Source organism: Ursus maritimus, unplaced genomic scaffold (genome assembly GCF_017311325.1).
Source record: "Ursus maritimus isolate PB19 unplaced genomic scaffold, ASM1731132v1 scaffold_16, whole genome shotgun sequence".
Classification (NCBI taxonomy): domain Eukaryota; kingdom Metazoa; phylum Chordata; class Mammalia; order Carnivora; family Ursidae; genus Ursus; species Ursus maritimus.
This window is the reverse complement of record NW_024424008.1, coordinates 18,208,771-18,236,446: the sequence shown is the minus strand read 5'-3', so window position 1 is coordinate 18,236,446 and position 27,676 is coordinate 18,208,771. Positions and strand designations below refer to the sequence as shown.

The window sequence follows — 27,676 nt, the reverse complement described above, 5'->3', positions numbered from 1 at the left end:
AAGTACTGCCTGTACTCTCTTTTAGGATTTTTATGATCTCAGGTCTCATATTCAGGTCCTTAATCCATTTTGAGTTTATTTTTGTTTATGGTATAAGAAAGTGACCCAATTTCATTCTTTTGCATGTAGCTGTCCAGTGTTTCCAATACCATTTGTTGAAGAGACTGTCTTTTCCCCTTTGCATCTTCTTTCCTGCATTGTCAAATTAATTGACCATATGATTGTGGTGTTTATTTCCAGGCACTCTATTCTATTCTATTGATCTATGTGTCTATTTTTGTGCCAATGCCATACTATAACTTTGTAGTATAACTCGAAACCTGGAATAGTGATACCTCCCGTTTTTTCTTTTTAAAGACTGCTTTGGAGGGAGTTAAGATGGCGGAGGAGTAGGGGACCCCTTTTTCAGCCGGTCCCCTGAGTCGAGCTGGATAGGTACCAGACCAGCCTAAATAACCACGGAATCAGCCTGAGACGCAGGAAGATACATCTGGATCTCTACAAATGAACATCTCCAGTGCTGAGTATTGAGGTACGAAGAGGGGAGCCATAAAACTGCGCACAGATATCAGAAGATAAACGGAAGGGGGAGGGAGCCACCGCGTTTGGGTGCCGGGAAGCGGCAGCCACCTGCACGGGGGAGCGGGCGGACTCATGGATGGCACCCGCGAGAGAGCGGACTGAGACCAGTGAGCCGTGAACACGCGCCACCAGGCTTCTCGCGGAACACCGGAATCCCGGTGTGCTCACGGGATCCAGACTGAGACCGGGAGCTCCCGGAGCGTGCGCGGGGCAGCTGGCGGCTGGCAGGCCACCTGCACAGGGGAGCGGGCAGACTCGCGGTTGGCACCCGCGGAACAGCAGACTGAGACCCTGAACCGGGTGCGCGCGCCACCAGGCTTCTCACGGAACTCCGGAATCGCAGTGTGCTCACCTGGCATAGACTGAGACCGGGAGACCCGGGAGTGCGCGGGGCGGCCGGTGGCTGGCGGCGTTAGAAACACAAAGGACAGAGACGCACCGGCCCTGGAAGTGAGGGCAGGGACACCGGGTGTGGGGCGCACATCCTGGGACATTGCAGGGTTGAGCAGCACCAACAGTAACAGAGTTAAAGTGGCCAGAACATCAGTGGAGAACAGGCTGCAATCCCTCTGTCCTGTGACAATGCAGCCTCTGCTGCTCTGACTCTCAGAAGAGGCAGAGCCGACCGCCAGGGAAAGCCACCAGAGAACAAAAGCCTGGAAATACCGGCTCACAGCGTGCCCATCCCCATCCCTCCTCGCGGGGGAAACGGAGACTCTACCCAAACAGGGTTGCCTGAGTATCGGTGCGGCAGGCCCCTCCCCCAGAACACAGAAGGCAGGCTGAAAAATCAAGAAGCCCACGACCCGGGGCGCCTGGGTGGTGCAGTCATTGAGCGCCTGTCTCTGGCTTAATGCGTGATCCCAGCGTTCCAGAAAGGAGTCCCTCATCGGGCTCCTCTGCTGGGAGCCTGCTTCTTCCTCTCCTACTCCAGTGTTTCTGTTCCCGTTCTTGCTGACTGTCTGTCTCGCTCTCTCAGATAAATAAATAAATAAAATCTTTAAAGAAGAAGCCCACATCCCTAAGATCCCTATAAAACAAGGGGCACGGCCTGGGACCCAGTCAATAATTTGGGCTCTGGAAAACCCCACAACCTCTCCTCATCAGAATGACAAGAAGGAGAAGCCCCCCCCCAGCAAAGAAAAGACAGTGAGTCTGTGGCCTCTGTCACAGAAATAATGGATATGGATGTAACCAAATTATCAGAAATGGAATTCAGAGTAACGATGGTCAAAATGATGAGCAGAATTGAAAAAAGTATTAACGAAAAGGTTACTGAGAATATAGAATCCCTAAGGACAGAAATGAGAGCGAATCTGACAGAAATTAAAAATTCTATGAGCCAAATGCAGGCAAAACTAGAGGCTCTGACGGCCAGGGTCACAGAAGCAGAGGAACGGGTTAGTGAATTGGAGGATGGGTTAATAGAGGAAAAAATGAAAATAGAAGATGGTCTTAAAAAAATCCACGCCCACGAATGTAGGTTACGGGAGATTACTGACTCAATGAAACGATCCAATGTTAGAATCATCGGCATCCCCGAGGGGGTGGAGAAAAACAGAGGTCTAGAAGAGATATTTGAACAAATTGTAGCTGAAAACTTCCCTAATCTAGCAAGGGAAACAAACATTCGTGTCCAAGAGGCAGAGAGGACCCCTCCCAAGCTCAACCACGACAAACCTACGCCACGTCACGTCATAGTGCATTTCGCAAATATTAGATGCAAGGATACAGTATTGAAAGCGGCCAGGGCAAAGAAATTTCTCACGTACCAAGGCAAAAGCATCAGAATTACGTCAGACCTGTCTACACAGACCTGGAATGAGAGAAAGGGTTGGGGGAGCATATTTAAAGCTCTTTCAGAGAAAAACATGCAGCCAAGGATCCTTTATCCAGCAAGGCTGTCATTCAGAATTGATGGAGAAATAAAGACATTTCAGAACCGCCAGTCACTAACCAATTTCGTAGAACCACGAAACTAGCTCTACAGGAGATACGGGGGTTCTATAAAGGTAAAAAGGCCTCACAAGAGTGATACACAGAACAGAAAGTCACAGCCAGCATTAAAAACAAAGACTACTGGCAACATGGCATCATTAAAAGCATATCTCTCAGTACTCAGTCTTAATGTGAAATGGCTTAAATTCTCCCATAAAGTGCCACAGGGTTGCAGATTGATAAAAAGAAATGACCCATCCATTTGCTGTCTACAAGAGACTCATTTCGAACCCAAAGATGCATTCCTCAGACTTGAGAGTAAGTGGGGATGGAGTACCATCTTTCACTAAATGGACCTCAAAAAGAAAGTTAGTAGCAATTCTCATAGCAGATAAATTGATTTTAAACTACAGACTATAGTTAGAGATGCAGAAGGGCACTATATTACCCTTAAAGGAAGTATTCAACAAGTGGATATCACAATTATAAATATATATGCCCAACAGTGGGAGCAGCAAGATACACAAGCCAACTCTTAACCAGAATAAAGAGACATGTAAATAAAGAGACAGATAACAGTAGGGACCTCAACACTCCAATTATCAGAAATAGACAGAACACCCTGAGCATAAACTAAGCAAAGAATCAAAGGCTTGAAACAGTACCGACGAGTTGGACCTCATAGATATATATAGAACACTACACCCCAGAACAAAAGAATACTCATTCTATTCTAATGCCCATGGAACATTCTCAAGAATAGACCATGTTCTGGGGGACACAAACAGGTCTCGACCGATACCAAAAGATTTAAATTATCCCCGCATATTCTCGTGACCACAACGCTTCGAAATTGGAACTCAACCACAAGGAAAAATTTGGAAGAAACTCAAACAATTTGAGACTCAAGAACCATCCTGCTCAGGAATGACTCGATAAACCAGGAAATCAAAATCAAATGCAAACAATGGTAGAGATCAACGAGAATGAAAATACATTTTCAGTCCGAAACCTATATGGATACTGCAAAGGCAGTCCTAAGGGGGAAATACATGTTTCATCCAAGTTTCTCACTCAAAAGAATGAAAAACCTAAAATTTTTATATTCTCACCTCAAGAAGCTGAACAGCAACAGAGGGACAGGCCTAATCCACACACGAGGAAGCAGTTGACCAAAATTAGGAGCTGAAATCAATCAAGCAGAAACCAGAAGTACAGTAGAGCAGATCAACAGGACTAGAAGCTGGTTCTTTGAGAGAATCAATAAAATTGACAGACCTCTGGCAAGATTTATCAAAAAGAAAAGAGAAAGGACCCAGATTATTAAAATTATGAATGAAAAAGGAGAGGTCATGACGAACACCATTGAAATTGGAAGGATTATTAAATTCTTATCAACAGCTATATGCCAATAACTAAGCAATCTGAAGAGATGGAATCCTTCCTGAAACCTATAAACTTACCAAGATTGAAAACAGGAAGAAATTGATTTCTTAAACAGGCCAATTAATTATGAAGAAATTGAGTCAGTGATAAACAACCTTCCAAATAACAAAACTCCAGGCCCAGACTGTTTTCCCCGGGGAATTCTACCAAACATTCAAAGAAGAAATAATACCTATTCTCCTAAAGTTATTTCAAAAAATAGAAACAGAAGTGAAAGCTACCAAACTCATTCTATGAGGCCAATATTACCTGATCCCCAAACCAGGCAAAGACCCCTCAAAAAGGAGAATTACAGACCCATTTCCCTAATGAATATGGACACCAAAATCCTCAACAAGATACTTGGGTTAATAGGGAATCCTAACACAGTTCATTATAGGATTATCCATCACGATCAAGTGATTCATACCTGGGATGCAAGCGTGGTTCAATATTCGCAAATCAATCAGCGTGATACACGATCAACAAGAAAAGACTCAGGAACCATATGATCCTCTCAATCGATGCCGAAAAGCATTTGACAAAAATACAGCATCCTTTCCTGATTAAAACCCTTCAGAGTGCAGGAATAGAGGGTACATTTCTCAATCTCATAAAAGCCATCTAAGAAAGCCTACTGCAAATATTATTTCTCAATGGGGAAAGCTGAAGCCTTCCCTAAGATCAGGAACACGACAAGGATGCCCACTCGCCACTATTATTCAACATAGTACTAGAAGTCCCGGCAACAGCACTCAGACGACAAAAAGGGATCAAAGGTATTCAAATTGGCAAAGAAGAAGTCAAAATGTCTCTCGTCGCAGATGACATGATACTCATATGGAAAGTCCAAAAAGAAGCCACTCCCAAACTATTAGAAGTTATAGAGCAATTCAGTAACGTGGCAGGGATACAAAATAAATGCTCAGAAATCAGTTGCATTTCTGTACACGAATACCCAGGATCAAGAAGAGAAATTAGGGAATCCATCCCATTTACACAGCACCAAACCATACGCTATTTTGGAATTAACTAACCAGAGATGAAGGACCCTATATTTAGAAACTATAAATCACTCTTGAAAGACATTGAGGAAGACATAAAAAGATGGAAAGATATTCCATGTGCTCTAAGCGGATCGGGAAGTTAAATTAACATAGTTAAAATGTCCATGCTACCCAGAGCAATCTACACTTTCAATGCTATCCCGATCAAAATACCGAGGACATTTTTCGAACAACTGGAACAAATAGTCCTTAAATTTGGATGGAAACAGAAAAGGTATTCAATTCCAAGGAACTGTTGAAAAGGAAAAACAAAGCTGGGGGTACCAATGCCGGATTTCGAGCTGTACTACAAAGCTGTGATCACAAAGACAGTATTGTACTCAAGTACAAAAACAGACACATAGACCAATGGAACAGAATAGAGAGCCCAGAGATGCACCTCGGCTCTTTGGGCAAACGAATATTTGATAAAGCAGGAAAACATCCGGTGGGAAAAAGACAGTCTCTTCAATAAATGGTGCTAAAAATTGGACAGCTACATGCAAAAGAATGAAACTTGACCTCACTCTCTCACACCATACACAAAAATAAACTCCAAATGGATGAAAGACCCGATGTGAGACAGGAATCCATCAAAATTCTAGAGGGAGAACATAGGCAACAACCTCTACTCGACATCAGCCAAAGCAACCTTTTTCAAGGATACATCCCCAAAGACAAGAGAAACAAAAGATAAAAATGAATTTATGGGACTTCATCAAGATTAAAAGTATCTTGCCAGCCAAGGAAACAGTCAGAAAAAATTATGAGGCAGCCCACGGAATGGGAGAATATATTTGCAAATGGCACTACAGATAAAGGACTGGTATCCAAGATCTACAAAGAACTTCTCAAACTCAATACACGAAACAAATAAACAAATCAAAAACAAGAAGATAAGAACAGACACTTTTCCAATGAAGACATACAAATGGCTAAATAGACACATGGAAAATGTTCAAAATCATTAGCCATCAAGGAAATTCAAATCAAACCACACTGAGATACCACCTTAAAAGCAAGTTAGAATGGCAAAAATAGATATGCGTGAAACAAATACCAAGTTGGAGAGGATGTGGAGAAAAGTGTATCCCTCCTACATTGTTGGTGGGAATGCAGGTGGTACAGCCACTCTGGAAAACAGTGTGGAGGTCCTTAAAAAGTTAAAATGTGAGGCTACCTATGATCCTGTGCCATTGCACTACTGGGTGTTTACCCAAAGATACAGACTGTAGTGAAAGAGAAGGGCCAAGTATGCACCCAATGTTCATGCTGCAATCGTCCACACTAATGCATCGTGGAGCGAGCCGAGATGCCCTTCAACAGATGATGCAGATTAGGGAAGTTGTGGTCCATATATACAATGGAATATTACTCAAGCTATGAAAGAACGAAGTTCTCAACATTTGCTACAACATGGACGGCACTGGGAGGAGATAATCATATACGTGAAATAAGTCAAGCAGAGAAAGACAACTATCATATGATTTCTCTCATCTATGGAACATAAGAACTAGGATGATCAGTAGGGGAAGAAAGGGATAAAGAAAGGGGGGGTAAATAGAAGGGGGAATGAAACATGAGAGACTATGGACTCTGAGAAACAAACTGAGGGCTTCAGAGGGGAGGGGGGTGGGGGAATGGGATAGGCCGGTGATGGGTAGTAAGAAGGGCACGTATTTCATGGTGCAGTGGGTGTTATACACAACTAATGAATCATTGAGCCTTACATCGGAAACCGGGGATGTACTGTATGGTGACTAACATAATAAAATAAAAAATCATTATTAAAAAAATAAATAAATAAAGACTGCTTTGGCCATCTGGGGCCGTTGGAGGTCCCACGCAAATTTTAGGATTGTTTGTTTTAGTTCTGTGAAAAATGCTGCTGGTATTTGGAGAGGAATTGCATTAAATCTGTTTATTGCTTTGAGTAGTATGGACATTTTAACAATATTTATTCTCCAAATTCATGAGCATGGAATTTCTTTCCATTTGTTTATGTCATCTTCAATTTCTTTAATCGATGTTTTAAGGTTTTCCAAGTAAAGGTCTTTCACCTCTGTGGTTAAGTTTATTCCTAGGATTTTATTATTTGTGGTACAACTGTAAATGGGATTGCTTTTCCTTAATTTCTCTTTCTGCTTCTTCATTATTAGTGTATAGAAATGCAATAGATTTCTGCCTACTGATTTTGTACTCTGCAACTTTACTGAATTCATGTATAAGTTCTAGTAGTTTTTTGGTGGAATTTAGGGTTTCCTATAGTATCATGTCACCTGCAAATAGTGAAAGTTTTTCTTCCTTCTTACCAATGTATATGCCTTTTATTCCTTTCTCTTGTCTGATTGCTGTGTCTAGGACTTCTGGTTCTATGTTGAATAAAAGTGGTGAAAGTGGACATCCTTGCCTTGTTCCTGACCTTAGGAAAAAAGCTCTCAGTTTTTCACTACTGAGCATGATGTCAGCTGTGGGGTTTCATATATGGCCTTTATTATGTTGAGGTATGTTCCCTCTAAACTACTTTGTTGAGGGTTTTCATCATGAATGGATGTAGTACTTTGTCAAAAGGTTTTTCTACATCTATTGAAATGATTATATGGTTTTTATCCTTTCTCTCGCTAATGTGGTGGATCACATTGGTTGACTTGCAAATATTGAACCACCCAGGATTAAATACCATTTAATTGTGGCGAATGACTTTTTTTAAATGTATTGTTGGATTCAGTTAGCTAATACTTTGTTGAGGATTTTTCCATCTATGTTCCTCAGTGGTATTGGCTTGTAGTTCTCTTTTTATGTAGTGTTTTTCTCTGGTTTTGGTATCAGGGTAATGTTGGTCTCATAGAATAAATTTGGAAGCTTTCTTTCCTCTTCTATTTTTTGGGTTAATCTGAAAAGAATAGTTAATAAATCTTTTTAAAATTTTTGGTACAGTTCACTTGTGAAGCCACCTGTTTCTGGACTTTTGTTTGTTGGGAATTTTTTGATTACTGATTCACTTTCATTGCTGATAATTGGTCTATTCAAATTTTTTATTTCTTCCTGATTCAGTTTTGGTAAATTATATGTTTGTTTTTTTTATTATTATTAAGTTCAGTTAGCCACTGTATTATTAGTTTTTGATGTAGTATTCAATGATTCATTAGTTGCGTATAACACCCAGGGCTCATCACAACATGTGCCCTCCTTAATACCCATCACCTTGCTACCCCTTCACCCCGATCCCCTTCCCCTCTGAAACCATGAGAGGCTATGGACCCCAGAAATTTATATGTTTCTAAGAATTTATCCATTCCTTCTAGGTTGTCCAGTTTTGGGGCACATATAATTTTTCATAATATTCTCCTATAATCCGTATTTCTGTGGTGTTGGTTGCTATTTCTTCTCTTTCATTTCTGACTTTGTTTATTTGAGTCTTCTCTTTTTTTTGATGTAGTTTAGCTAAAGGTTTATCAATTTTGTTGATGTTTTCAAAGAACCAGCTCCTGGTTTCATGATCTATTTTTTTTTTTGTTTTAGTTTCTATTTCATTTATTTCTGCTCTAATCTTTATAGTGACTTCCTTCTACTGATTTGGGGTTTTGTTTGTTCTTCTTTTTCGAGTTTTTTAGATGTAAGGTTAGGTTGTTTATCTGAGATTTTTCTTGCTTCCTGAAGTAGGCTTGTATTGCTATAAACTTCCTTCTTAGAACAGCTTTTGCTGCATCCAAAAGATTTTGGACCATTGTGTTTTCAATCTCATTTGTTTCCATGTATTTTTCGATTTTCTCTTTCATTTCTTGGTTGACTCATTCATTATTTAGTAGCGTGTTACTTAACCTCTATGTATTTGTGTTCTTTTCAGATTTTTTTTTTTTTTGTGATTGACTTGTAGTTTCACAGTGCTGTGGTCAGAAAAGATGCATGGTATGACTTCAATCTTTTTTAATTTGTTGAGGCTTATTTTGTGACCTAAGATATGATCATTCTGGAGAATGTTCCATGTACACTTGGAAAGAATGTGTATTCTGCTGTTTTAGGATGGAATGTTTTGAATATATCTGTTAGATTCATCTGGTCCAAAGTGTCATTCAAAGCCACTATTTCCTTGTTGATTTTCTGTTTGGATAATCTATCCATTGATGTAAATGGGACGTCAAAGTCCCCTACTATTATTGTATTACTATCAATTAGTTCCTTTATGTTTGTTGTTAACTGCTTTATGTATTTGGATGCTCCCATGTCAGGTGCATAAATATTTAAAATTGTTATATCTTCTTGTTGGATTGTTTCTTTTACGATTATATAGTGTCTTTTTTTGTCTCTTGTTGCAGTCTTTGTTTTAAAGTCTATTTTGTCCAATATAAGTATTGCTACCCCAGATATCTTTTCACAGCCATTTGCATAAATGCTTCTCCATCCCTTCACTTTCAGGCTGCATGTGTCTCTAACTCTAAAATGAGTCTCTTGTAGGTAGTATGTAGATGGGTCTTGCTTTTTTTATCCATTCTGTCCCTTTGTCTTTTGATAGGAATGTTTAGTCCATTTAAATTCAAAGTAATTATTGATAGGGATATACTTATTGCCATTCTGTTGCTCATTTTATGTTTGTTTTTGTAGTTCCTCTCTGTTCCTTTCTTCTTTGGCTCTTTTCTCTCGTGGTTAGTTGGCTTTCTCTAGTGATATACTTAGATTCCTGTCTTTATTTTTTGCATATCCATTACTGGTTTCTGATCTGTGGTTACCATTTGGTTTGTATATAACATCTTCAGTGTAAAGGTAAAATTACTTCTAAAGGGGCCTATCAAATATTCTTCAGTGAGACTTCCTGTCTCATTTTTACCATGACTTAATTCAGAGTCAGTCATATAAGGAACATAAATACCCATCACCTTGCTACCCCCTCACCCCAATCCCCTTCCCCTCTGAAACCATGAGAGGCTATGGACCCAAGAAAATTATATGTTTCTAAGAATTTATCCATTTCTTCTAGGTTGTCCAGTTTGGGGGCAACTACTGTACAGGCTCAAGGGGGGGATTTAAATGTGGATAGCTTTAGGAGCTAATTTGGAAATGGCGATAGAAATGTGATATCTTATTTTGATGTTTGGTTTCTAGTGAATTACTTATTTACTATCACACTCCCAGAAAATGAAGATAAATCATTTTGACAATTGACATTAAGTGGCTTCAAAAGTTCAAACAAAACAGTTCTTCAATACAAAGAATTGTTATTTTTAAACAAGGATGTGTTATTTCAGATTTTAGAAAAAAGTCTGAATATATCCTCACTGAATTCAATTGTTATTTTTACATTTTTGAGAATTAAGTATTAACTGCTTTGCTATTATGAAAATTTATATTGTAGCAAATTATCAACTAACCTCTGCCCACTCAGTAGAACCAAGAAGACCAAATTCTTCTGCATCCCAGCTTGCAAACAAAATCGTTCTTCTAGGTCTCCATCCTAAAATATATGTGAATACATATAAATGCTGGGAAAATGCATAATATATCCAAAACATTGTAAAACTCCACAGAAAAACAACCCTAAAACTTCATTGGTTGTTTAGGAAAGGTGAACTCTGGTGAGAATTTTGACTTATATAATTTCCTTTCGTGAGATTTTAAAGCTGATTTGTCAATACAAAAGAGCACATTTGCACTAAAAAGGGGGAAAATGTAGACACAGCAAAAATTCTGTGAAGTCATAATATTCTAACTGATATATAATGATTAGATACACACAGGCAGCCATCTGGCTCTGCAGCTGCCGGAGAGAAAGAAGAAAGTGTTAGATGTGGTCTGTGTTCTGAGAGCAGATAGAACTGAGAGAAAATTCCTTACAACTCTTCCACATTCTGGCATCACACAAACAATTGTTCAGTGTCAGCTGGTTGTGTGATTTCACTCCATTCTCTGCCAGAATTTGTCAACAGAAGCTCAGTTAGCAGTACTGATGTCTGTGGCTGCTACAATAATTAAGCATCACTCAACAAGGAGGTGATGTGGCTGGGAGTTATAAACACTGACCTTGGAGTTAAAGAAAGATCTTATTTCAATTCCCAGTTCTTTCACTTACTAGCAGTAGGACTGAGGGGAAGTTACGCAAGCTTTCTCTGTTTCCCTTTCCTCATCTGTACCCCAGGAATAGCAAGGTAAAGATGAAGATATTACTTGATTTGGGGGAAGATTGAATGGAGTCATGTTTACAAATATAGCACTTCATGCATGCTCCAAAAACTTGTCATTATTTCAGTAAATAGCTCATTTGTGCTTCTTAAGAATGTGTATCCCTACAGCTGAGTCCAGTGTTTTATTTTTGTCAAGTTTGTTCATGATATTATTCAAATTTCCTATGAATTGTTATTCCTTATCATTGCATTCTTTTGGCATGCTATCATTGTCACTGTGATGTTTTGTATTCATCATAGGGAATCTTATTGAAAAATCATGGCATTGTTTTACACTGCTATTAAACACTAGCTAATTCATGAGCTATGTAGATTCAAGCCTTCATAATTTTGTGTCTTTAAAATATAAGATGGCTGTGCGGAAAAAAGAATATAGCTCCTCACCATTTTGTTTTAAAGAGAGACGTGGCTTTGTGGACTGGTAGCCAGAAATTCGAGTTGAAACCCTGATTCTCTGACTCTGCCACACACCAGCTACACAACTCACTAGCTATACAACTGGATTCTATAAACCTTGTTTAGCTTATTGGTGATGTGAGAACAGAAATAACTAAACTTCTCCCTGGTTGCTAGGAGTTCAAAACAGAGAACACGTGAAAACACTGGTTCTCTGAGGAAACGAGTACAATGCACACTTAACATATTTTTGCCATTGTTTTTACTGCTGCTAAAAAATCATAGATCACATTTCCAGCCCCGAACCCTCATTTGCAGGGTCAGTACACAGAGTAGATTTTCTGCTCTCAAGGTGTAATATGTTTTAAAAAGTAGCCTTTTGAAATCAATCTTATCTTTGTTTTCATAGGAAGATTCTAAAACAATTAAAGCACTGGTGCTAGGAGAAGAAACCTAAATCTTGAGAGGGCAAACCAAGGCTGGGGGTGTGGGAATGCAAACAGCAAAGATTCGAGAAATCCTATTAGGCAGCGAGACCAGTAGTTTTCTGAGAAAGCTTCCATCTCCTTACTTGGGACACTTGACCTGACGTGTGAGGTTAGAAGGGTGCGAGGACAGTTCTCTGATCAGTACAATTTGGCTTATGACCTGTTTTGGTTTGTCCTCTCCTGTGAAGAAACCCACCTCCACCTTCTTTGTTGTCAAGAGCAACCCTTAACAGCAGAATTCCTTTATTTCAGATTATAATTTTATGAATATCAATAATGTAAACATTCTATAAATAAGCAAAAATAAATAAACAATATAATTAACTAACCCAGATGAGTAATATAGCCACTAGTTATTGAAAGCTGTTCTATGCTAATAGGTATTACTAAGTACTTGATGCTACTAAGATGGTATACTTTGCACACATCCTCTCAGTTGACCCTTCATACAATCCTGTGAGAAGGTGGTAATTTTACCCACTTTAGAGAAGACTACACTGAGATTCAGAGAGGCCGATCTTTTTACTTTGTTTATATTACCTTCTTTTTTCAGTGTTCCAAAACTCCTCACAATTTCATGAACAACAGCTGCTCCGCTCTGAGGGTCAATGCCACCAAACACCCATGAGTCACGGTGACCTCCAAGAATGACATATCTGTCTAGAAAGTATCATTACAAAAGTACTTGTCATACCAGGTCAACAGTGGAGCAAACTGCAAATGACTCAAGAGCACCAAATACAGAGCACTCATGACTCAAAGAAAGATACCAAGGTTCCTGAAGACCTGTGTAAATATACTATTTTTTTCTGATTTTGATGTATGAAGAAAATATGAATGTGATAAGCAAATATATACTTCAATGTATGATAGTAATCATAAGTATAGAAGTAATGATAAGTATAAAAGTATAGAAATTATTCTATGCACCTCCTTTTATAATTCTCTGATACTCCTCTCTTACCTACTTATCAATTTGCTTCCAGTATTTTCAGAGTAAGAGAACGCAGTGGCCACGTAGTAAGTTCTCCACTTCCTATTCCTTCTGCTCAATTTTCAAGGTACAGCTCAGCGATTCTCCCCCTCTGTGACTCTTTCCTAGCTTCCAAATGGGAAGAAACTGCTCCCACAATCCAGCTCCTAGAGCAATCCTATCATATCTGACAAAGCAGTTACCACACTTGAATATATGGCTTCTTATCCATGGCTCATGTCTTCATTTTACCCCTCCATTCCTCATGCCTAATACAGAGCTGGCACAAAACAGGTACTTAGGAAGATTCAATGAATTGTCCATTACATATTATTTAGTACTCACTGAAAGCATACCAATATTCTTTACCCCTGAAAGAAAGCATTGGCTGCTTCTAAGAAAAATATGTGATTTAACTGTATGCCTGTTGGTAACCAATATATAACCATAATTCCTAAGGAACTGAAACATAATGAAGACTATTTATAAAATGTATTAATCTGTAGGTCATCTGAAATTTTGTGGAAATCATGTGTCTATATATCTCACGAACTTCAATGGAAAATAAAATTATGTAAAGGATTCATTAATTCAAAGTTACCTTAATTTTCTTTCTTTTTTTATTTTTTAGAGAGTGAGTGCACATGAGCAGGGTTGAGGGGGTGGGGCAGAGGAAGAGGGAAAGAGAGACTCTTAAGCTGAGCATGGAGCCCGACTCGGGCCTTGATCTCATGACCCTAAGATCAGAACCTGAGCCGAAGTCAAGAGCTGGATGCTTAACTGACTGAGCCACTCAGGCACCCCAAGGTTACCTTAATTTTCTAAGAGTGTTATCTTTTATATAGATGCTTGTAGCTATCATGAAGATATTTCCCCAAGCAAAATACATGGTAAGCAAATCCAGAAAATCCTGAGAAAATACTTCAAAATGACCTCTCCCTGCCCTTCCTCCCTTGATCCTTTAATTGAAGCATGCACAGCTTAACATTAACTAACATTTGGGCATCTAATCAACCTAACCCCACATTTCCTCTTCTTTACAACATGTATCACAATACAAAATTACCTCATATTTATGTATTCTGTGTTTACATAAGTTCCATTAGGGCAAAGAATTGCTGTGCTCTGGGGCGCCTGGGTGGCTCAGTCGTTAAGCGTCTGCCTTTGGCTCAGGGCGTGATCCCGGCGTTATGGGATCGAGCCCCACATCAGGCTCCTCCTCTGGGAGCCTGCTTCTTCCTCTCCCACTCCCCCTGCTTGTGTTCCCTCTCTCACTGGCTATCTCTCTCTCTGTGTCAAATAAATAAATAAATAAAATCTTAAAAAAAAAAAAAGAATTGCTGTGCTCTGTTCACCCTGTGTTCCCAGAGCTCAGAACAGTACCTGGCCCAGAAGAATTGCTCAATTGATATTTGCTGAGCAAATGATTAATTTACCTGGTTCTACTGCTCCTCTGAGAGTTCCAATCACATTGTATATTCTTGTCACTTTGTTGTTAGAATGGATGTGCATCTTGACTTTTCTAATGCAAAAATAAAGGACACATTCTGAAAATACTGGTTAAAGCTTTGAGACCCACAATTTTTTAACTCTTACATCATTCTAAAGATTTCTTTTTTTTATTTTAATGTTTTTTTATTATATTATGTTAGTCACCATACAGTACATCCCTGGTTTCTGATGTAAAGTTCGATGATTCATTATTTGCATATAATACCCAATGCACCATGCAGTACGTGCCCTCCTTACTACCCATCACCAGTCTATCCCATTCCCCCACCCCCCTCCCCTCTGAAGCCCTCAGTTTGTTTCTCAGAGTCCATAGTCTCCCATGCTTCATTTCTAAATGTACACATGCAAGGATTCCATTGTCCAGTTGTCTGATACGATTTAAATGTATCCCCCTGTACAACCTGTGGTTTTGTTTCCTGCTGGTACTAGATGTATTTTACTTTTTCTGTTATCCTACGTAATTGTTTTTTTTTTTTTTGAAAAAAGGTTTCCTCCCCCCAAAGAGAGTTACAATAGAAATAATCTCTTAACTGTGTAGAAAAGTTTCCAATAAAGCCAGGTCCAACATTGTAGGGCACTTGGAGATTTCCTTTCCAGCTGCTATCTGGCGGTGCTGCCCCACCCATTTTCCTGTTGAACGCAAAAAGTATTAGCTGAAGGAACACTTTGGAGCTAACAGTTAAAATGTCAGTGAGCTTGCTTTCTGGAGTGCCTGCTCATAATGGCTTCTATGAGTCAGGGATATGCCATTTACCCCTTACTATGGCTCTTATGAGGTGGCATCTACTGTTACTCCCACTTCAAAGATGAGAGGCCTGAAGCTTAGAGAGACAGGTAACATGCTTGAGGTCATGCAGCTGGTAAGTGGCACAGCTGCGGGTCAAACATCTGGTAAGAATTTAGACTCTGCGTTCCCAGTTTCTAACAGAAAGCTAGTTTACAAAAAGTGCTTTCCAGGGCACACACTGGGGGAAGAGTTCTGACATCAAACTCTGGGATTTTCTATTTTATTATTTCTCTCACTGATAAATATATCCCCAAATATGCATATGGTCATCTTTTACAAAGTCCTTTCACACACATCTATTAGGGAGTGAAGAAGAGCAAAGGAAAGGATTACACTTCAATTATCAGGCCCTAAAAGCTTCATTCTATTTTTTTTTAATTTAAAAAGGTAGAGGGGCGCCTGGGTGGCTCAGTAGTTTAAGTGCCTCCAGCTCAGGTCATGATCTCAGGGTTCTGGAATTAAGCCCTGCATCAGGCTCCCTGCTTAGCAGGGAGCCTGCTTCTCCCTCTGCCTGTGCTCTCTGTCTGTCAAATAAATTAAAAAATAAAAATCTTTTAAAAAATGTAAAAAGGTAGAAAGATTCAGGCAGATTTGCCAGCACATGCCACTAGCCCTGGTTATTTTTCAGCAGGTGGCTGAGAAAGATAATATGATAATGTGTATGGAATGAAGGGGTTCTTGTGGTTTTACTTCAACATATCTGGAAGGATGATGACTCTTTTAAGAGCACTGATTGACTTATTCTTGATTTAGGCACGGAAACCAAATGTCCCCTTGCTAAACTGGAGCTAACAGAAGAATGTGGTTCAGGGGAAAATTAAGAGCATGGAAAAGATCAATCTATACTTTATGACTTTATCTGTCCTCACAGACCCCCATACACCCTAGGCTTCGCAGCGGAGCACGCTCTGCAGCTCCCTCGTTTGTGCTGTGCCTACACACAGCAGCTGTTCCCTGTCTGCCTCTTCGAGGACATGTGAACAGTTCAACCTGACCTAGAATCTACTGCACACACAATACTAATCGATTAAATTATCTTCTCATAAAAAACTAATTACAAGTAATATTCTGTTTTAAAATGCTCTGAGAGTAAATGCTTACTTTTTTCCCTATCTCACTCAGGAGTTTGGCTAATAAACATAAATTCAAGTAACATACTATAAAATTTGTTTATCTATTTATAATAAAATTTCACACAAAGAGCATCAACTAACGTGAAGAGACACTTTACATGGGTAGAAAGCATAATCAGTCAAAACAGCAGAGCATTAAGTACGCAAAAATGTTGTAGAACATAAGTGAAGAAAGATATACCTATGCTTGATTATACATAAAATATTTCTATAATGAGATATTGTAAGTTAACAATACTAATTGCTTTTGGGGTGTAAATGGGTAAGATGGAAACCTTTTACTGTATACTCCTTTGAATTTTGAACTGTGTAAATGTTATTTCCTTTTCAAAATAAAAATATGAGAAACAAAAGAAGGTACATTCATCAGGAAGAATAACAGTCAATTGTGTATTATAACATAAGGAAGGTAATGAATAGTCCATATTCCCACAAAATAATAAAATATAAAGCCAAAATTGTAGTGCCCCACAAGGACAAGTAAACAGATGATTGGAACAGAATATAACAGCTGTATGTAAGAATCTGATGTATCAGTTTAGGAAATATCATACATCTATGGAGAATAGAAGTTTTAGTCAATAAATATTATTGATATAATTAAGGATATAAGTTTCTTTAGGTACTTACTTCACTTTATAAATAAAACATAAATTCCAAGAAAATTAAAAAGTTGAATATTAAACTTTCAGACCATAAAAACTTCAGGAAATAAAAGTAAGTGTTGAAAATGTCTCAGAAAAGATTTAATCAGATAAGGGATGCTCAACAAATATGTATAAAAAGCATTGCATTTAAAATCTATATCCTGTAGCAAATTAATTTTTATTTGTCCATTTGGCAAAGATTTATTGTCTACAATGTTCAAGACAATGTGTTCTACTCACTAAGGAACACAGATATGTACATGACACCGTGGTTCTACCAAAGAGTATAGTCAGAAGTTAATCAGAAGAAAATACGTATAAAGCCAACTATAGTATAAAACAAAGCAAGACAAATGATAGAAAAAGTGGTAAAGAATATAGACAAAAGGAAACTTGATTTAGCTTGTGGGATCATGAACACTTTCTAGAGGTTTTACTTGTTTGAATTTTAAAGGATGAGTTAAGATCTGGGCATGGGAAGATGACGTGAAGAGCGTTCCAGGTACAAAATATGGTATAAAGAGGTACAGATGCAGAAAAGTATAGAGCAAGTGTAAGGTATGGTGATTGTTTTGGCTGTGGTATAAGATAACCAGGGTACCATGACAGAAGCTTGAAAAGGAGTAAAACTTTGCTTCTGGAAAAATGGAGATGTGCTTTACCCTATTCTTCCTGCTAAGTACAACTAAATTCTCTGGACCATAAGTATACAGAAAACAAACATTAGGCTCTGAAGGGTGGAGAGAAGAAAACAAACTAACTTGGGATCTCAGAGTACAAGAAAAGACACAGTGGTGAATTCCTTCAGTTTCCTTTTTGGCTTATTTCCCCAGACTTGGAGCTGAAGAAGCTAGCAAGCCAGAAATGTCCTGTTGCACATCTGGAACACTCTATCTGACCACAGCTGAATACGCGTTCTTCTCAAGTGCATATGGAACATATTACCAGGATAGACTATATATTAGGCTGTGAAATAAGTCTAAATAAATTTAAATGACTGAGATTATGCAATGCTTTAATTAATTATGTAATCTGTTTACTAACCCAACCACAAAAGAAATAATTAAGCAATCAATAACAGACAGGAATTTGGGAAATATGCAAATATATGGAAATCAAACAACTGACTCCTAAATACCCAATGGCTGAAAGAAAAAATCACAAGAGTACTTAGCAAATACTTGGTGATGAATGGAAATGAAGACACAATATATCAAAACTTATGGGATGCACCTAAAGCCGTGCTTGGAGAGAAATGTATAGCCATAAACATCTATATTTAAGAAGTAGAAAGACATCAAATCAATAAACTAGTCTTCCACCTTAAAAAACTGGACAATAAAGAAAAAAAGGAAGCTTGTATCAAACATAAGAAAGGAAATAATAAAGATTGTAACAAAGATAATTAGAGAACAGAGGAAAAAAACAGAGAAAACCCATGACACCAAAAGTTGATTCTTTGATAAGATCAACAAAATTGACAAATAATAGCATGATAGATGCTATTATTATTGCTGTCATTATTGTTGGCGTTGCTATCATAATCCTAGTTGTTACTCAGGGAGGCAAATGAAAACCATTTAATCACATTCCCTTCAGTATAGATGGGAATCCCTCCCACCCAAGTAAATGTGTTTTTGCTTTACTTTAACTCACATCTCAGATATGAAATTCTCAGCATTCTTGGACCATTAATATGATTTTATATCTCTCCTCATCTTCTCATACATTTAAGAAACTCTCATTTTATGATGTATCCAACTTGTAAAACATCTTTTCCAATTAATACATAATGTTAAATGGCTAACCATTTGTGGGCATCTGAGAATTGACTGTCAGGGACAATGAGCATACTCCTAACCTAAGTGTGCAAAGGGAGTAAATAAACACAGTGAAAATCATAAACAAATTATATGTTCTTTGAAAAAAATGTATAAGACTAAATTCCAATCATGTAGAATGTTTCATTATATGTTAGAAAGTGTGGAAGATGAAATAGGAGAGGGGCCCAACTAGCTCAGTCAGTGGAGCGTGTGACTGTTGATCTTGGGGTTGTGAGTTTGAGCCCCACATTGGCTGTAGAGGTTACTTACATATAAAATCTTAAAAAAAAAAAAAAGAAAAGAAATTGGACCTGTCTTCCTGCTTTTAATATATAAAGATCATCTCCTTATCCAAGTAGATTGTGCTTTCTAAGTTCATTTTTAATTATGGTGTTTTCAAAACAAAATGCACTTTTCCATGGAAGTTATGTTATTAATGGTGATTGCATTTATAAGATGGCTTAAAGAGGCTAAATTAAATACATTAGAGGCAAACTGCATTTGTGATTTTTTTCTGATCAAGTAATTCTAGTCCACATTTAGGTCATAGGTGACATTGACCTAGTTAATTGGAGCAAATAGTAGACATAGTTAAGTACACCTCAAAATCAATTCTATATAATCTTTCCTTCTTTCCTTCCATGCATTCTTTTTTAATTACAAAGATAATACAAGTTCATTTTTTAAAAAACGTTTACATAATTGAGATTATTCTCTTTATATCTCTGCATGTCTATATATAAATATATCTATAGATTTCTAGATATCTAGATAAACCTGCCATTTCCACTTAGTAGTATAGCATACTTGTGTTTCCATATCATTAAATATTCTTGCACAACACATATATTAATGGCCCCATGCACTATCATAGCCAGTGATGTATCTGACTACTTACCAATTATTGAAGATTTGCGTTATTTGTAGTTTTCAACTATTATAAGTAGTTACAATCACGTTCATCTTTTTAAATATCACAAATATTGAGACTTTATAAATATGTTTAGATAAACACATAGCCATAGTGCCCTCAAAAGTTGTGCCTGGATCTTGAATTCTAACACATGTGGCAAAGCTAAGAGCTCAAAAGCAAAAAAGACCAAGGTGCTATTCCTTAGTCTGCCCTTAAATGGGACAGATCCTTCCACTTCTCTGAATGTCAGCCTCCTCAACTGTAAAAGAAGGGCACTGCTTTAGGTCATGAAAAGTCTTCTTATGGAGACTGGAATAAAATGATTAAGAATGCCTTCTTATTTGAGAAACGGTACTACCTGGCCAGATGCTTCTCTCACAATTCTACTTACAGAGAAGTCATGCTCTCTCCTTCCTAAAGGAGACTGGACAAGAAGGGACATGCAGATGGGAGAAAGCATGGCAGGAAAGGGGAAAGGGCTCCAATGTCAGAAAAGCAAAGGGGGAAGAGGCATAAAGAGGAAAATAAGATGGAATTGCTCTCACACTGTGTTATTCCAGGTCGCTCAAGTTGTGGACAATATGAGGATGAGATGAGTAAGAGATTTCTTAGGGGAAAAGCCTGTGAGAGAAATAGTAAGGTGGGGGGTAGGACAAAGCTGAAAAATCCAACAGACTACAATGCAGGTCTCATGTGGAGTGAAGGAGAAAGAGAAGGAAGAAAAGGGTGGTGGGTGGCGGCATCTAGTTGAGCAAGCCTGCTGTGGAATCCTGAGCTAAAGTCTCCCATGACAGGAGCCCTGCGCCGCCCAGTAATGGGCTTGTTTTAGTGACCCTGCTGCAACCAGTCACTGAGGGGAATGCTTGTGGGAAGCATGGCCTTGACACACACAGGGTGACAGACTTCAAAGCACAGTAGCTAGTTCCATTGATCAATCACGCCCCCTGCAGTTGGAGAACTGAAAGTCTCATTTTCATGACTCTCACACTGGATACCACTACGTAAAGTAAATTCCAGAATAGATCAACTGTTCTTTAAAATGGTGATAAAATTGTAGGTTCTACCATTTAAGAGAATTTCCGTATTTCTGAATATTGAAGAAATATTCAGGTGTTGAATACTGCCGATAGTTGAAGACTGCCAATAAAGAGCAATATCCAAACAGCCATCTGTTTGTTTCTCACAAACTTACTCCAGGAGCTTCTGTGCATCATAGTATCCAACTGGATGAACAGGAATGCTTGGAAGACCAACAGCATCTGTGATTCCACGTCTATAAGCATATTCTGAAAAAAAGTGGAACACACATTAGTAAAAATTCAGTCCCATTCAAAAGTTTTTTTCTGTAAATCATCTTAAACACATTCTTATATTGCATCTACTAGAACTGTCATACTAAAAAGACAATCTCAAATGTTAGTATGTGGAACAAGTGAAACTCTCCCACATTCCTTCCAAGAGTGTAAAAATACACAGTCACTTTGGATAACTCTTTTGAAAATAAGGTTATATGGAATTGTGCACGAGGACACAAAATTACTTTCATAGGTATTTCCCCAAGGAAGAGGAAAATATATGTGCACAAAAAGGCCTGTAAAAATTGTTCATAGCAGCTGCATTCGGGCAGCCAAACACAGGACACAGTGCAGATGTCTGTCAACAGCAGCAGGAATAAATGATCTGGTGCAGCACGTATGCTAAAATAGGAATGATACAGAGAAGATTAGCTTGGCCCCTGTGCAAGGATGACATGCAAATTTGTGAAGTGTTCTGTTTAAAAAAAAAACAAAACAATCTGTAGTATAGTCACACAGAATTCTTCTCAGCAATTAAAAGGACCAAATGATTAGTACACACAATAACACGGATAAATCTCAAATCATCATACTGAATAAAAGCAGCAAGGTACAAAAGAATAGACACTGAGAGGACCTGGGTGGCTCAGTTGGTTAAGCGTCTGTCTTGGGCTCAGGTCATGATGTCAGCGTCCTGGGATTGAGCCCCATGTGGGGCTCCCTGCTCAGTGGGAAGCCTGCTTCTCCTCCTCCCTCTACCCTTCCTTCCATGCTCTCTCTCTCTCTCAAATAAATAATATCTTAAAAAGAGAGAGAGAATGTATGTTGATTCCATGTATATGAAATTCAAAACTGATCAATAGTGAGAAATACCAGAAGGCAGTTGATCAGAAAAAGGAGCACAAGAGAACTTTCTGGAGTCATGAAAATGTTCTGTATTTTATTATGAGTGACACAGATATATGCAATTAAAAAATTTTATTGAACTGTGTATTTTATTATATGTAAACTCTACTTAAAAATAAAAACATACTGTAATTTCTTCAGATTTAAAAAATATGTTATTTTTCCACTTTTCCTCCAAATTTTAAATTATCTAATAAGAACTTTAGGTGATTTTAAAAGTGTATTCTTTTTATGGGTAAAATGAATTAATGATAGGTTATGTGGAATTTATTTTAAAAGTATCCTAAGTGGTGGAGGAGTAGGGGACCCCTTTTTCAGCCAGTCCGCTGAGTCGACTTGGGTAGGTACCAGACCAGCACGAACATCCACGGAATCAGCCTGAGACGCAGGAAGATACATCTGGATCTCTACAAATGAACATCTCCAGCACTGAGTATTGAGGTACAAAGAGGGGAGCCATGAAACTGCCAACAGATATTGGAAGCTTAATGGAAGGGGGAGGGACCGGGAAGTGGTAGCCACCTGCACAGGGGAGTGGGTGGACTCGCAGACCGGCACCTGAGAGACAGCAGACAGAGACCGTGAGCCAGGGAACATGCGCGACCGGTCTGAAAACTGGACCTCCGGTGCACTCACTGGAACCAGACTGAGACCAGCAGTTCTGGGAGCGCGCGGGGGTGGCTGGTGGCTGGTGGCTGGCGGTGTTAGAAACACAAAGGACAGAAAAGAGCCAGCCCTGGAAGTGAGGGCTGGGACGCAGGGTGTGGGGCACACGTCCCGAAACACCGCAGGGTTGAGCAGCACCAACAGAAACAGAGTTAAAGTGGCTAGAACATCAGTGGAGAACGGTCCGCGATCCCAGTTCTGAAACAGAGGCTGAGATTCGGCCACTGCTGATCTGACTCTCAGAAGAGGAAGAGCAAACTGCCAGGGAAAGCTTCCAGAGAACAAAAGCCTGGAAATACCATCTCACAGTGTGCCCATATCCATCCCCCCTCGCAGGGGACAAGGAGACTCTACCCAAACAGGGTTGCCTGAGTATCGGCGCAGCAGGCCCCTCCCCCAGAAGGCAGACTGAAAAATCAAGAAGCCCACATCCCTAAGATCCCTATAAAACAAGGGTGCACAGCCTGTGTCCCAGTCAATAATTTGGGCTCTGGACAACCCCGCAACCTCTCCTCATCAGAATGACAAGAAGGAGAAATCACCCCCAGCAAAGAAAAGGCAATGAGTCTGTGGCCTCTGCCACAGAACTAATGGTTATGGGTATAACCAAATTATCAGAAATGGAATTCAGAGTAACAATGGTCAAGATGATGTGTAGACTTGAACAAAGTATTAACGAAAATGTTAATGAGAATATAGAATCTCTAAGGGCAGAAATGAGAGTGAATCTGGCAGAAATTAAAAATTCTATGAGCCAAATGCAGTCAAAGCTAGAGGCTCTGACGACCAGGGTGAATGAGGCAGAAGAACGTGAAAGTGAATTGGAGGATGGGTTAGTATAAGAAAAAGCTAAAATAGAATCTGGACTCAAAAAAATCCATGCTCAGGAACGTAGGTTACGAGAGATAACTGACTCAGTGAAACGTTCCAATGTCAGAATCATCAGCATCCCCGAGAGGGTGGAGAAAAACAGAGATCTAGAAGAGAAATGTGAACAAATTGTAGCTGAAAACTTCCCTAATCAAGCAAGGGAAACAAACATTCTTGTCCAAGAGGCAGAGAAGACCCCTACCAAGCTCAACCATGACAAACCTACACCACATCACATCATAGTGCATTTTGCAAATATTAGATCCAAGGATACAGTATTGAAAGCGGCCAGGGCAAAGAAATTTCTCATGTACCAAGGCAAAGGTATCAGAATTACATCAGACCTGTCTACACAGACCTGGAATGAGAGAAAGGGTTGGGGGGGGCATTTTTAAAGCTCTTTCAGAGAAAAACATGCAGCCAAGGATCCTTTATCCAGCAAGGCTGTCATTCAGAATTGATGGAGAGATAAAGACCTTCCAGAATCGCCAGTCATTGACCAATTTCGTAACCACGAAACCAGCCCTACAGGAGATATTAAGGGGGTTCTATAAAGGTAAAAAGGCCCCAAGAGTGATACAGAACAGAAAGTCACAATCTATAGAAACAAAGACTTTACTGGCAACATGGCATCATTAAAATCATATCTCTCAATAATCAGTCTCAATATAAATGGCATAAATGCTCCCATAAACTCCACAAGGTTGCAGATTGGATAAAAGGACATGACCCATCCATTTGCTGTCTACAAGAGACTCATTTTGAACCTAAAGATACATTCAGACTGAAAGTAAATGGATGGAGTACCATCTTTCATGCAAATGGACCTCAAAAGAAAGCTGGGGTAGCAATTCTCATATCAGACAGATTGGATTTTAAACTAAAGACTATAGTTAGAGACACAGAAGGGCACTATATTATTCTTAAAGGATGTATCCAACAAGTGGATATGACAATTATAAATATATATGCCCCCAACAGGGGAGCAGCAAGATACACAAGCCAACTCTTAACCAGAATAAAGAGACATATAAATAAAAATACATTAATAGTAGGGGACCTCAACACTCCACTATCAGAAATAGACAGAACACCCTGGCAAAAACTAAGCAAAGAAACAACGGCTTTGAATGCCATACTTTATGAGTTGGACCTCATAGATATATATAGAACACTACACCCCAGAACCACAGAATACTCATTCTATTCTAATTCCCATGGAACTTTCTCAAGAATAGACCATGTTCTGTGACACAAAACAGGTCTCAACAGATACCAAAAGACTGAAATTATTCCCTGCATATTCTCACACCACAATGCTCTGAAATTGGAACTCAACCAGGAAGAAAAATTTGGAAGAAACTCAAACTTTGGAGACTAAGAACCTTCCTGTTCAGGAATGATTCGATAAACCACGAAATCAAAAATCAATTTCAACAATTTATGGAGACCAACGAGAATGAAAACACAATGGTCCAAAACCTATGGGATACTGCAAAGGCAGTCCTAATGGGGAAATACATAGCCATCCAAGCCTCACTCAAAAAAACAGAAAAATCTAAAATGCAGTTTTTATATTCTCACCTCGAGAAGCTGGAACAGCAAAAGAGGGACAGGCCTAATCCACGCACGAGGAAGCAGTTGACCAAAATTAGAGCTGAAATCAATCAAGCAGAAACCAGAAGTACAGTAGAGCAGATCAACAGGACTAGAAGCTGGTTCTTGGAGAGAATCAATAAAATTGACAGACCACTGGCAACACTTATCCAAAAGAAAAGAGAAAGGACCCAGATTATTAAAATTATGAATGAAAAAGGAGAGGTCACGACGAACACCATTGAAATTGGAAGGATTATTAGAAATTTTTATCAACAGCTATATGCCAATAAACTAAGCAATCTGGAAGAGATGGAATCCTTCCTGGAAACCTATAAACTACCAAGATTGAAACAGGAAGAAATTGATTTCTTAAACAGGCCAATTAATTATGAAGAAATTGAGTCAGTGATAAACAACCTTCCAAATAACAAAACTCCAGGCCCAGACGGTTTTCCTGGGGAATTCTACCAAACATTCAAAGAAGAAATAATACCTATTCTCCTAAAGCTATTTCAAAAAATAGAAACAGAAGGAAAGCTACCAAACTCATTCTATGAGGCCAATATTACCTTGATCCCCAAACCAGGCAAAGACCCCCTCAAAAAGGAGAATTACAGACCGATTTCCCTAATGAATATGGACGCCAAAATCCTCAACAAGATCCTGGCTAATAGAATCCAACAGTACATTAAAAGGACTATCCATCATGACCATGTGGGATTAATTCCTGGGATGCAAGGGTGGTTCAACATTCGCAAATCGATCGGGGTCTTGGATTTTATCCAGAAAGAAATATTCAGAAATCATATGATTCTCTCAATAGATGCAGAAAAAGCATTTGACAAAATACAGCATCCTTTCCTGATTAAAACCCTTCAGATTGTAGGGATAGAGGGTACATTCCTCAAGATCATAAAAACCATCTATGGAAAGCCTACAGCAAATATTCTCAATGGGGAAAAGCTGGAAGCCTTTCTCTTAAGATCAGAAACATGACAAGGATGCCTACTCTCGCCACTATTATTCAACATAGTACTAGAAGTCCTTGCAACAGCAATCAGACAACAAAAAGGGATAAAAGGTATCCAAATTGGCAAAGAAGAAGTCAAAATGTCTCTCTTCGCAGATGACATGATACTCTATATGAAAAACCCAAAAGAAGCCACTCCCAAACTATTAGAAGATATAGAGCAATTCAGTAATGTGGTGGGATACAAAATCAATGCTCAGAAATCAGTTTCATTTCTAAACCTGAGCAATGAGACTGAAGAAAGAGAAAGTAGGGAATCCATCCCATTTACAATAGCACCAAAAACCATACGTTACCTTGGAATTAACTTAACTAGAGACGTAAAGGGTCTATATTCTAGAAACTATAAATCACTCTTGAAAGACATTGAGGAAGACAGAAAAAGATGGAAAAATATTCCATGCTCATGGATCGGAAGAATTAACATAGTTAAAATGTCCATGCTGCCCAGAGCAATCTACACTTTCAATGCTATCCTGATCAAAATACTGAGGACATTTTTCAAAGAACTGGAACAAAGAGTCCTTAAATTTGGATGGAAACAGAAAAGGCCCCGAATCGCCATGGAACTGTTGAAAAGGAAAACAATGCTGGGGGCATGACAATGCTGGATTGCGAGCTGTACTACAAAGCTGTGATCACAAAGACAGCATGGTACTGGCACAAAAACAGACACATAGACCAATGGAACAGAATAGAGAGCCCAGAGATGGACCCTCGGCTCTTTGGGCAACTAATCTTTGATAAAGCAGGAAAAAACATCCGGTGGGAAAAAGACAGTCTCTTCAATAAATGGTGCTGGGAAAATTGGACAGCTACATGCAAAAGAATGAAACTTGACCACTCTCTCACACCATACACAAAAATAAACTCCAAATGGATGAAAGACCCCGATGTGAGACAGGAATCCATCAAAATCCTAGAGGAGAACATAGGCAGCACCCTCTACGACATCGGCCAAAGCAATCTTTTTCATGATACATCTCCAAAGGCAAGAGAAACAAAAGATAAAATGAACATGTGGGACTTCATCAAGATAAAAATCTTCCGCACAGCCACAGAGACAGTCAAAAAAACTAAGAGGCAGCCCACAGAATGGGAGAATATATTTGCAAATGATGCTACAGATAAAAGACTGGTATCCAAGATCTACAAAGAACTTCTCAAACTCAATACATGAGAAACAAATAAACAAATCATAAAATGGGCAGGAGATATGAACAGACACTTCTCCAATGATGACATACAAATTGCTAACAGACATATAAAAAAATGTTCAAAATCATTAGCCATCAGGGAAATTCAAATCAAAACCACACTGAGATACCACCTTACGCCAGTTAGAATGGCAAAAATCAACAAGGCAGGAAACAGCAATTGCTGGAGAGGAATTGTGGAGAAAGGGGATCCCTCCGACATTGTTGGTGGGAATGCAAGTTGGTACAGCCACTCTGGAAAACAGTGTGGAGGT

The 27,676-nt window shown here is 38.9% G+C and overlaps 1 protein-coding gene and 1 pseudogene across 2 annotated transcripts in view; one reads left to right on the top strand and one right to left on the bottom strand.

Moving 5' to 3' along the window:
- Positions 1 to 27,676, bottom strand: part of FOLH1B (folate hydrolase 1B) — a 100,005-nt gene that overhangs the window by 47,686 nt on the left and 24,643 nt on the right. For both annotated transcript variants that reach the window (XM_008704438.1, XM_008704437.1), the window contains exons 7-11: positions 21,032 to 21,125; positions 15,068 to 15,166; positions 14,461 to 14,546; positions 12,592 to 12,711; positions 10,358 to 10,440 (exon numbers count right to left, since the gene is read on the bottom strand). In XM_008704438.1, coding sequence (XP_008702660.1) covers positions 10,358 to 10,440; positions 12,592 to 12,711; positions 14,461 to 14,546; positions 15,068 to 15,166; positions 21,032 to 21,125 — 482 coding nt within the window. The remainder of the gene's footprint in view (positions 1 to 10,357; positions 10,441 to 12,591; positions 12,712 to 14,460; positions 14,547 to 15,067; positions 15,167 to 21,031; positions 21,126 to 27,676) is intronic.
- On the top strand, positions 21,523 to 21,619 carry LOC121102981 (annotated as a pseudogene).